Source organism: Eurypyga helias, unplaced genomic scaffold (assembly GCF_000690775.1).
Source record: "Eurypyga helias isolate BGI_N326 unplaced genomic scaffold, ASM69077v1 scaffold14502, whole genome shotgun sequence".
Lineage (NCBI taxonomy): Eukaryota > Metazoa > Chordata > Aves > Eurypygiformes > Eurypygidae > Eurypyga > Eurypyga helias.
Window position 1 is genome coordinate 1 of NW_010237927.1, and position 12,095 is coordinate 12,095.

A 12,095-nucleotide genomic window follows, 5' to 3' on the forward strand; every position below is an offset into this window, starting at 1 on the left:
GGGCACGGCCTCGGTAACCGGGCAGCGTACGGCCGTGCTGACCGCCTTCCCCTGCGCCTGAGCGGTCGCTTCTCCTGCCCGAGGTGCGCGGGAGCGTGCCCGGCCGTGATGTAGGCCCTGGAAGCAGTGCCGTGCAAGCGTGGTCCCGCCGGGGCCGGTGCTTTGTTTTCCAGGTTGCTTTGCTGGACATAGATATCTGCGGGCCCTCAATCCCCAAAATGATGGGTCTGGAAGGAGAACAGGTAAGTGAAAGCTCGAACGTGTTTGTAAAGGATTTCTGTTCAGTTTTTCATTAACGTTTTAGGGCTTTGAGGCTTAAAGCCTGGAGAAGGACTGCTTGTTGGGAAATACGGGTGGCAGTGGGTAGGGAAATGAAGAAGGCGAGATGACGGTTAGCAGAATTCAGTCTGTGAAAGACTTGCCTGCTTTCAGGGTGCCCAGTTCTGCAAACCAGCTTGTGCTGCATATTGGCCAGGTATTCGTGACTGCCTAAAACTTGAGGAAAGTTAGCGTGATGCTCTTTATCAGCCCTAGAATGTTTTGTATAAGTATGGAAAGCCGTGGGTAAATTTCTTGCAGAAGGGTGCCGCAGTCATTACTCACTTGCTGATGGAGAGCTGCCCCTTCCTCTAGTTCTGAGCTGCTCCAGTACCCACAGGCGGGACACCTACTTACTGGTTTTGACCTGCCCTCGTGTTGTATGTACGGTGTGTATTTATTTCTAGTGTAGCTATGCATCGCTTCCATTTTCAGGTCCATCAGAGTGGATCTGGATGGTCTCCAGTGGTAAGTGAGCTGCCTGTTTCAGGTCTGTGGGGTTGGTTTGGGTTGGGCGCTGCCTGCTAAGGTGAGGGAGGAGCAGGGGGTACTTCTGGGAATTCTTTTTCTGATGACGTAGATGTAGGCTCTGTAGATCAGTGTTACATTGCTTTGTTAACCATAACCACGCTCTGTTTTAAAACAGCTTCGTTATTTTAAGTAGCTTTTCTGTACTGACTTTCCTACTGTGTCCGATGGGCGGTGAATGTAAGTTACTGGATTCGTTCTTCCCGGTTCCCGCACGGCTGTACAGTGTGTCACCCTTCTGGCGACAGACGGAAAGCATCTTACACCCCATTACCACCTCATTAGCCTCTGGAAAAGGCAGGGAGGGTTTTGCACGAGTGCTGGTTGTCTGAAGGTCACCTTTAGTGCGTGCCCTGTTAAAAAGACAGCTTGATGCTGGGAAGGGCAGCTGCCGTTATCCTTACGCTGGCTCTGGTGATGCCGCAGACCACTGTAATTACTGCAGCCGGGCTTTTTCTGTCCATGAATGTGGCTGGTGAGTTGCACAAAAATGGTAGTTTTTAATGCCCTTCCATAAGAGAGAAGTATACAGTTCCCTGCCTTTTTTTTTCTTAATTTCTTCACCCACCCCCAAACTGCTTTTTCTGCAAAATCTGGTTTTGGAGTTGGTTTCTCTACTCGTTCTGTATGCTCTACTTGGTTTCTCCATTTCTCTTTTAGTATGTTGAAGAGAACTTAGGCGTCATGTCCGTGGGGTTCTTGCTCAGTAGTCCTGATGATGCTGTCATCTGGAGAGGACCAAAAAAAAATGGTACATCTCGAGCGTTTTCAACGACGGTTGATATACTTGAAAGATGTAGTATCATGAGCTTGTTTAATTAATAACCTAAATGTAGTGTAGAGTGAGATGTAGGAAAGAACGAGTGAATGGTTCCTTACTTCCTTTGGCTGAGCCTGTTTGTTTGGTGACGTCAGAAGGTCAAATGCTGTACTGGGTTCTTTAAAGCGGTGGCAAAATAAGCGTTTACTTAGGTTGGCAAGTCAGAAGAATCTGCGTACCTAGACTATAACATTTGAAATGTAGGGAGATTTTTTTTTTTTTTCTCCCACATTCCTACCCTTTCTTTTAGGGTTGATCAAACAGTTTCTTCGGGACGTGGACTGGGGTGAAATCGACTACCTGGTTGTAGACACGCCCCCGGGAACATCGGATGAGCACCTGTCTGTCGTGCAGTACCTCAGTGCTACGCGCATAGATGGTGCTGTTATAGTCACTACCCCGCAGGTACGAGACCTTGGCTCCCGCTGGTGGCAGCGCTGTGGCAGCTGAAGCCAGTCCTTGCAGAGGCTGGTGAACTGGGAGAGTCTGGGGGAGGTGACTCTCGTGCCCCCAGCTGGCTGGTCTGTGAGTTCGTGTCGCAGTGCTGTAGGGGTCTAGCTGGGTCACCAAGCCACTGAGCGAGCGGTCAAAAGCTGCCGTGATCTGTGGAGAAGGGATGTGCAGTATTTAACTTCCCTCTTCGAGTGTAGAGTTCGCACCATTACAAATTTGTAATGTACTCGCCAGTGGCTTCAAGTTCAGGAGTCGGTAAGAAGCTTAGCTCTTAAGTGATAAGGCGAGCATTCTTTGACACCACGTCAAGCAGCCCATTCCATCCAGTAGGCGATTTGTGATGTGTGTTTTTAAAAGAAAAATGAGCCCCTGGGGAGCTGAGACTCAGAATACGCCAAATTCAGATGTGGGGTTGGAAGCTGGGTTTGGAAAGGAACAGGAGATCCAACTAGCAAGAGACACCTGGTATTTCCACAGTGACTGTAAGAATGGGATGTGGAGGAAGTGAAACGTTGAGGGCGATGTCAGGTGGGGGGTGGGGGAAGGAGAAGGCAGCAGAACGGGATGAGGTCGTGCAAAAAGTTGGAGGGGATAAATTATTTGAAATTTAATCTGATAAGAGATAACGGGCCTAAGCCTGGTGGTTCTTGAATGCCTGGGGTCTTTCTGTAGACTGAAACCGTGAAAAGGCTACATTTAAAGAACCAGAGTTAAAAGGTTAATGTAGGATCCAAAACATAAACACGGCTGAATCTACCAGAGTCAAGTCCCATTTCAAAACAACCATGTTCAGGAGGCCAGAGCTGTGGTATCTGTTCTGCTGCTGCTCAGAATTGTGGCGAGAGCACATAACACAAGTTTACGTTCTTCAGAATACAAAGAAAGTGGTACGATTTGTTATGAACTTTATTTAAAATAGCTCTAAGGATGTAACCAAATGGGTTCGGCATCAAAACGTTCCAGTCAGGATAGCAGTGTTTCCTCATGTTTGTAGGAAGTATCGCTTCAGGACGTTCGGAAGGAGATCAACTTCTGCCGTAAAGTGAAGCTGCCAATCATAGGTGTTGTGGAAAATATGAGCGGCTTTGTGTGTCCAAAGTGTAAGGTGAGGCTGTGTGTCTTACAGCGTCGTTTATCCTCATGATGTCTGCATGTAACGTCGCTCCGGAAACGCCTGGTTCGTAGAACTGCACTATGGTGACCCGTATTTTATGTTGTCCCAGAATGAATCTCAGATCTTCCCCCCGACCACTGGCGGTGCGGAGAAGATGTGCCAGAACCTAAATGTTTCCCTCCTGGGTAAAGTGCCTCTAGATCCTCAAATAGGTACCGTTACTATTGCACTATGTTTAAAACAAGTTTTTCCTCCTATGCCGATATTATGACTGGAAATCCCGAACTTGGACACTTCCAAATCAGAATATGAAGCATTTTGATCTTGGGTAAATGCCCGCTTTTAGACAGAACCTTTTTTGAATGAAAAGTCACTGGAACTGTGACATAGCACACGGTGTGGGAAGAGGAAGGTGGCAGGGTAACTGCCTTGGTCTGAAACTTACTCCTGAGTAAGGTTTGGCTGTGCAGCTGTATAATCTACTCGAAGTACATGTCTTTGGTGTAATCCCCTGGAAGTGCAGACTGAATTAGCAATTCATACTTGATTTAATGACGGCAAGGAACAGGTCAGACCTTCCACAGTAATGACTGAAGGTTTCTGCTAACAGTATTCCTTTGTAGAACTGCAGGCTGTGGTTCTGGTTACATGCTGACATAAGGACTTCTTAAAAGGAGTAGATGGGAGTGGCTGTTTGGAAGGGGATAACCAGCAGTGGGTTAAGGGTAAAATAAAGAAAAGCTCATCTTTTCCCATTGCTTTGCTTTCATGTTTTTCCCTGTCCTTCAAGGAAAAAGTTGTGACAAAGGCCAGTCTTTCTTGTCTGAAGCACCGGAGTCCCCGGCTACGTTGTCTTTCAGGAGTATCATTCAGAGTAAGTCTGCAGGTCCCTGTGCAAAAAAGCCCTCTGGGTTTGGAGCATTTCTGTAATGTATAAAGCTGCTAAACAGAATTATGTTGTTCTGCCACAAATAAATGCCATACACCAAAGACGGTGCTGTATGGCCAGATAAACCCGTAGATGTGCACAGCGGTTGTGAAGTAACAGATGCAAGTACTGTGTTCACTTCTGGCCGCCAGTTACGACAGGCTTTTAATGCGATAACAACTTGTACTTAAGAACTGGTTCCGGTACTGGCTTCAGTCATTCATCAGTGTTCGGAAGATCTGTGGGGGCCCCAAGTTCTGAGCCTCTCCAGCAGGCCTGCGGAGGGGTGCTCGCCACGGCTGAGGGTGGTCCAGCTCCTTATTGCCTCCACTTCCCATTGCAGTTGCCCAAAAACCCCCACAAAAGCGACACAAAGAGCTGGTCAGTGCAGTGCAAAAATGCAGACAGCTGGGCAATTCCAAAAGCCATTTCCGCTGCCCAAAAGGCCCAGCTTGGTATTTGTGCCAGTGGGGGACAGCATGATGCAGCAATAACTAAATCCTGGTGTGCAATGAAATATTTACATTATTTTTTTTCCCTGCCTTTGCAGGAATTCAGGAATACTGTGATCAACGCCATTTTCAAGAAGAAACTATCTAATCTATGAATGAAATTAAAATCTAGTTGATGTTTAATTATAGAAAAGTAATTTATGCCTTGATTTAACAGAAGGAATGTATTCTTTTTGTATATTGCAAATAAATTCTTAATATAAATGTTCTTGCCTTCATTTTTTTCCATAGTTCAGGATACTTGTAGTGCACAAGTGCTCTCAAAGCTTGCTAGAAAGCTATAAAACTGAGTCTTTATCCGTGCAGGCACAGTCTGCATCCGCGGTCAGGTACTGATAGCCTGAGTAGGAAGTTGGTGTTGGAAGACACAGGTGTACAGGATTTCAGTTAGAAAGGTGAATGTAAACCGTGCTTTGCTGACATCGGGGTGTTGTATCTAATGCATCTGCCCTGCACGTGTAGTGGGTTCTGTCCTGCCTTCTGCACTAGGATGCATTGCAGTGCCCACTCCCTCGTACTGAATAACATCAGTATCTTTTCCACAGAAAGATCTGCATTTGCAGTGGAATTTGGGGTAGTAGTGTCTCCTTTTCTTGTAACTGGCATCAGTTTTAAAATAAAAACCTCCCAGAGTACAGTATGTTGTTACAGGTGTCAGAATGACATTCATCTATTTCAGCTGTTGTTGCATACCTGGCTGCCTCACACAAGTACCGCGTGAATGTGCTACGTGACTTCTGTTCTTTTACGTGACAATACTTAAAAAATCAGTTTCAGTATCTTTAGTAACCAAGAGGCCTTTTGTGATGGTAATTCCTCTTTTTATTGAGAAATCCAAACTTTGAGAACTCAGTATTGTGTATAAGAGGGAAAGGCAGTTCCATTTTACTTACTGTAGTTCCAAGATTAAATAAATGAGTGTTTGTCTTTTAATGACATTCTAATTCTTGGTTAAGATAATCCAGCAGTTTCAGATTAGCTGACAGGTTTTCCCTTAGAGAAGTGTGCTCTGTATAAACCAGAAGCGTTGTGTTTGTGCCTACCCAAACCATTTTTTGATGACACTTTTCAGTAACAAAGGCTCTAGGCCTTTCAGAATCTAAAGACTCAGACACAAATGACAAAGTCCTTACTTCATGCAGGTGTAATTCTAGAAGAGCCTCATGTGAATATCCTCGTATGAAGAACAGCAGCTTTCGTGAATGAGTATTCGTAGTGCTCACCCTTGTAGCTCTTGATTATCGAGTGCCTGTCTTCCTGTGGTCTTCAGTGTGGTCTTCTGGAAGTCTCCGTGCCTGTCCTGTGGAATGAATGCAGGCAGTGTGGCTGTTAGCGTCACCTGGTCTGCAGGAATCTTTCACAAAAGGCGGGGGGGAGCCTGAGGGTTGAAGATAGCTACCCCCACCGTGCCTAGGCCGATGCCTTGGAAGGCATCCCTCCAGGGAGTGAACAGATGTTCTTCACGGGGCTTGGAGGCAGCTCAGCGCAGAAGCTTCAGCGGGCCTCTGTCACTCAGGGCAAAGTGACGTGGGCACGGCCCCTCCAAGCGAGCGCCGCAAGGGAGGCTTATTGGGGAATCGAGACAGCCCTGCCAGGAGTTAGTTAGGCGCTCAGGCCTGGGAAGCGCCAGGCAGGTCAGTGTGTGGTAGTTCATGCACTGGGGCTGACGGGCCAGCTCAGTACTTACGCTTGGCAGCATCTGCTGTGACAAAAACCTTCGAAGTTACTCTGCTGGCGCCTTTCCGTCCCCCTAGTTTGCAGTGGATGTAGCCGTATAAATTGGCCGTCTGAAGGGAGATGCCCGCTATCACCAAAGCCTGTGGACAAAGAAGCGTTCAGCTGGGACAGACACAGACTGTGGGTAGAACACGTATACGTAGATACACACACGTGCCCTGAGGGGGTATTCTGTGCAGTGACAAGTGACCCTCAAAGAGATCCAACCTTGTCAAAGCCAAGCACCAGTTCCTTAGGCCTCTCTATCGCAACACTGATACAATGGGTTTTTGTCATTCTGCATCCTGAAAGACTTCATTACTTTCCTCAAAGCATCTATTCAAAAAAGCATCTATTCAGTTGACCATTTCACTTTTTTTAAACCTGATTTGTATCTAAAAGTTTAGCACCCAGATACATAGCGAGCCTGCAGGCTTGTTCCTGGCCAATTCCTTGTATGCACACAGGATGCTGTAACTTCCAGATTTACAAGGAGCATGGATAGGTGTGAATCAGTATCTGGCGTGTACAGACAGTGAAAATGAGATCCTTCCGTGGTGCCATAGGCTTAGCAGCAGGCAGAACCCATCGGACTAATGGGATAACCTACAAATCATGTTTTTAGCCTCAGAGTTTCCTGGAAGCCATCGTATTTTTATTTGTGTAACTTGTCTTCTACAAGCACCCGTGCTACCTGCCCCCAGTGCTGGTTAGGGTTCCTTCTCCAACCAGCTCTCAGCTCAGCTAACAATCTCGGGTTTGAAAAATAAAGGTGGAGCCGTGGGGAAAGGCTGCTGGTTTAATTTTAAGTATTGCTTGTTGACATGCGATATTTTGGGCACCAGAAAGCGGCTAATGACCTGCAATTAGTTCATACCCATAGCTGAATTTCCTGTTCCATTTGAGAATGAAGTGCAGTGTTGGCTGTTGCTGGTTACGCAGCAGCACATGGGCAAGGCACTCCAGCGCTGCAGGCTGAACCGAGAAACTCTCCTGGGCATGGCCAGGGACCTGCCAGGTCACCTCTGGGGTGATTAACCAAGCACTGAATCTTTACAGGGGAAAACGACAAGATTCCGTAGCCAAAAATAACATCATACAATATAGGGGGTAAAATTCTTCTTCAATTTAGAAAAGTGTGTAATGTTGTTTTCTTCATAAAGCAGATGGCTTCTAAATACAGTATAAAATACAGTTCAATTTATCAAGGTTTAAAGCAGTGTGATACCGGTCCTTGCAAAAGGAAAAGACACCAGAGAGAGAGAGAATCCTTAATTTTAAGACCGAAGTAACATTCAAGTCCCAAGGAGATGTGAGAACCTGAAAACTCCTACCAGGTTCCTTTGACTGAAGTAAGTTGGGGAAAAGGTAAAAAGAAGTCCAGGATTCTGCCAACCACTGCAGGTTCTCAAGCTGGACAAAGGAGTTGCCATCCGATAACCTAGCAGAAGTGGGGCTGAAAATTACTGCTCCCTTCCAGAGCGCAGGGCTTGGCTGGACTAATCTGATTTCTTGAAGCTGTTAGCGGGATTGCTGTACTGTTGGAAGATTTGGTTCAAAACCTGCTGCAAAACTAACAGATCTGAGGTTTCCCTCCACCAACACTGTCAGCTGTAGGTCTTTCAGTACCCCCCGACTTACCAGCCATTTCAGCTTCAAGGAGAACAAGGTGCTAAAGAAAAACACGGTCCAAATAACTGGGCAGATAATGAGACCAAGCCAGAAGATTCGAGCTTCAGCTTCAGTTGAGGCAGCTATGGTAGGCACCTAGAAGGGAAATTATTGAAAATTCTAGTCGCAAAGACAAAATCCACGATAAATGACAAATGAGCAGAGGACGAGAAATGGACAAAATTGCTTCTTTACCTAAATTTCACTTATTATATGCGTGGACAGAAGGCTGAATAAGAAGAGGAGCAGCTGAGCCAAGTTTTCTGCCTGCAGCCCTACGGTATGTGACAGCATTTTCTTTTCAAAATGTGCCGGTCTCTGTTCATGTTTAAATGAAATATAATTCTTCCTCTTGCCAACGATCGCTCCCACTAGCACTACACATTAGTAGTATTTTAAAGTCAAAGTTCTGCTACGCTGACAGTTGCTTTTAAAATTCCCAAACACGAAGTTAGCTTTGACATTTGATCCCGGTTGTACCAAGGCCTTCGAGAAGTGTGCCGCAGAAGACAGCGCTGCAAGCAGACCTGTGGTGCAAGCGCCTGCCCGTCTGTTGTGTAGGTTCATGACACGTGCCCTGTTCACGAATCACAAGTGTGGGGGGAAAAAAAAGCCCAGTCCAGTGTTGGAAAAGCTATAGTATCTCACGTGGCAATTGCAAGCAGCTGTTGGAAGTGCTGACAAGCAAAGTTTAAAGATCTCCCATACGATTTATCAGTTGGTTCCACTCCAGACAATGGAATTCTCATAACAGTGCCCATTTCCATACCTTTTCCTCAAAACATGCAGTAATTTAGCTTAGTTTAATTCCTGCAGGAAGCTTTGTTTTCTATTCTGTAACCTAATACTTCAGTTTTGTTTATGAAGTCCACCGATATTCCATAAACTAAAAGAACTGTGACTTCAAAAATGCCTCTTCTGTAACACTAGTGTTGGACACCATAGCTGGCATCTCTTAAAATTCACAGTGCTCTATTTGCATTCTTTGAGGAGAGAAAAATACCCTCAAAGCATGCTACAAAACAACCCTGGATGCAGATTTCTTCAGGTCAGCACAGCTCATGTGTCTGTCTACACTGAACGGCGCAGGGTTAACTCCTAACACGTAGGAGACACTTTAAAAGAAAGAGAATTGTTCAGAAGGTTCTGAACTTTCCTAAGAGACCAGAATTCAAGATCTCACTCCAAACCTCAGACCACTCAACCACCGCTAGTGCTAGCTTCTGTAATAAAAGCTTCACAACAGGAAAAGAACAGCCTGTGGACTCTTCCACTTGGAAAAATGAAAAGCCTTCTAGTTCATTTTCAGTGTCTTGAATTCATGTAAAAACACGAGTCATGCATCCATCCAATATGAGGCAGACAGTGGAATCCAACACTTAGGTTACTCCACCTTGCCTAAGAAAACCCTGCGAGATGCAATAATTACAAGGTGTCTAATTTTTTCATGTACCATGTAAACCAGTGATGTTGCAGAGGTCCAGAGAATAATCATAGAATCATTCCGATTGGAAAAGGCCTTTAAGATCATCGAGTCCAACCGTTAACCCAGCACTGCCAAGTCTACCCTAAACCACGTCCCTAAGCACCACATCTGCACATCTTTTAAACAGCTCCAGGGATGGCGACTCAGCCACTTCCCCGAGAAAAATGTTCTTTGTAAATATAACTATGTCTCCATAGTTATAGACAAAGATGTTCTGAGTCAATAAAAGGGTTTAATCTCCTGTATCCCAAATTACCGACAAATTACCAACAGTAACATTGCATTAGCACTAACTATTTAGGAGAAAAAAAAGTCAATACACCTGAGAACTCTGCACCTAAAAGACCTGGTTAACTTGATGAGCAAGATTACAAAAGACTGCAGCCCTCCCAAAGGAAAGAGAGTGGTGGCAGTGTTTGGAATATAAGTGTAAGGGTTACTTTCCTCCCAGCAAACCTCAGCAGAAGCTAGGACTGCAAGGGTTAACTTCTGTTGTGTCTGCAGCACTCAGCAATTTGCTGCTTTTTGTTGGTGAGTGATTTGGAGTATTTCTAAGCAAATTTACCTGTAAAGGAGGAGACCTTAAAGAGGTGTCAGGGGACTGGCAAAGGAGGTGGGGGAACACCTGACTCTGGAAAGTAAGAGAATCACATATATTCCCAGGACCTTGCCATGACAAAGTATTTCCTCATGGATAAACTGTAACAAAATTACAATCTCTAATTATAGGTTCCTTCTTGTGATGCCATGGCTTTCATAGTACTCAAGCTGCTTGGTTACCAGAATCATTGGAAGGCTTTAGCTCACACAGGTGAGTCAACTTGGTACTGCCAGGCTAGAATTAACAAACTAGGCTTGCTCATTTTACAGTAATTTTGAGGTCAGGAGGTGTTTTTATGGATGCTACTGGTTTCAAGTGTTAAGAAAGCTCTTGATTACTGTCTTCACAGAACGAAAATTCTGGAGGTTTTCTAGTTTCTTTGCTTTCACGCAGGCTTTTCTACGCTGGCTCTTTGGGTTTTGGTTAGATTACGGGAAGGTTACCTGCCCTCTCCCCGCAGTCGCCGCAGGGCTGCTAGAGGGCACTCTTGACCCGCGCACCGGAGGACTGCATCCGGAGCTGCGCACCCGGGCGGGATTGCCTTCAAAGGGGCGTCCTAGCGAGCAGCAGCGCTTCAAGCGCTGTTCTGCCAGGCTCCTGCCGGAATGCGGCTGCGGAGGGAATGTTCGCAAGTGAAAGCGAAAACCTGCAGTCGTGACCCTGGCAGCGATGCCAAGTGACATTTTTTTTATAGCTTTTTTGCTAGGAGGGTTGGGGGAGCACTAGCAGTATCCGAATGCTCTGTGATCCGGATTCTATTCCCCACCATATTCCATGAGCATGAATAAAAGAGTCACTTTCAAATACTGAATCGGAGCTATTCAGCACCGCTGTCAACATAGACACAAAGAGGATGCTGTGTTGGGATTAACTATGGGAAGATATGTTTGTAAAAGATGCCCTCGCTGGTAAATAAAACAGACCTACGAGAACCGTTTCATACCAACAGCACCATGCTAGGAATATTTCTTCTTCTGGTGCACGCAATGACGATGTTGCGAGACCAGTTTTGTTCTGAATGCTTCCAGGATGCGACAATCGGGTGTGCTTGCAACTGAACACTTGCATTATCCTCTGTGGAGGCTGGATAAAAAGTAACTCTTACAAAGATCCTCCACTCATTACTGCATTAGACTTGGTATCAGCTTTACAATCTTCCCTATGGGTTGTTTGTCCTGTGACGACTCTTACTAACACACTTACCCTTTCTGCTTCAAACACCCAGTGGCTTTTTCCATCTTCATCAATTTGGTTCCACCAACGCAAACCGACCAGGAGTCTTCCTGTCACATTCTAGTGACAGAAACAAGTATTTGCATTAATTAGATGCTTGCTTCACTTGTCAGACTAACATTAAAAAAAAGACAGGCTTGTCTGAAAATCCCATTCTTTTCACAATTCATTTTAGTATTTGATAAAGCTGTGCCAGCTTGAGCACAACAGTCGTTAAGGATGGAGGAGTTGCCACAAATTGAGAGGCCTGTTCTCATCTTCTATATGATAATTAGCACAATGACACTGATTTAGGTAAGAAATTATAGGATGTATCTTTTCTAAGTCAGTCAGTTGGAGAAGCCTCCAATCAACAGATTTCCTCAGTAAGAGGACAACTGCAAACAAACACACTGATAAATGGAAGATTAATTATAAACAAGTAAACTGCATGGAATCAAGGAAACTTACCAAGCAAAAATAAGAAAAGATTTCTGCACCTGGATGAATAGTACAAGTTTTCAGCATACTGGAGATGCATCAGTACTTCACTTGTACAAAACAGAAGCCTTGTTCCACATGTGGAGCCCCTGGGATTCCGGGCTGGCCTGTCCAATCTGTACATGATTGGAGCGCTGGTGCCATAGCCGGGCTCCCAGGACCCTTCTGCATCTCCTGTGTGCTAGGTCTGGGCACAGTAGTGCAGCTTAGGATATCCTTTGGGATCCAGTAGGGA

At 45.5% G+C, this 12,095-nt stretch overlaps 2 protein-coding genes across 2 annotated transcripts in view; one reads left to right on the forward strand and one right to left on the reverse strand.

The window, feature by feature from the left end:
• Positions 1-83: 83 nt before the first annotated feature.
• On the forward strand, positions 84-4,877 carry NUBP1 (nucleotide binding protein 1; the record flags this gene model as incomplete). Its single annotated transcript, XM_010147668.1, has 8 exons — positions 84-242; positions 754-786; positions 1,507-1,597; positions 1,917-2,071; positions 3,114-3,224; positions 3,343-3,445; positions 4,024-4,107; positions 4,712-4,877. Coding segments are annotated over 8 exons (786 nt in total), but the record flags the coding sequence as incomplete, so codon positions are not given.
• Positions 4,878-6,349: 1,472 nt separating this feature from the next.
• TVP23A (trans-golgi network vesicle protein 23 homolog A (S. cerevisiae)) overlaps positions 6,350-12,095 on the reverse strand; it is an 8,973-nt gene continuing 3,227 nt past the window's right edge. The window contains exons 3-5 of the mRNA XM_010147669.1: positions 11,351-11,440; positions 8,031-8,156; positions 6,350-6,490 (exon numbers count right to left, since the gene is read on the reverse strand). Of these exons, the coding sequence (XP_010145971.1) occupies positions 6,350-6,490; positions 8,031-8,156; positions 11,351-11,440 (357 nt within the window). The remainder of the gene's footprint in view (positions 6,491-8,030; positions 8,157-11,350; positions 11,441-12,095) is intronic.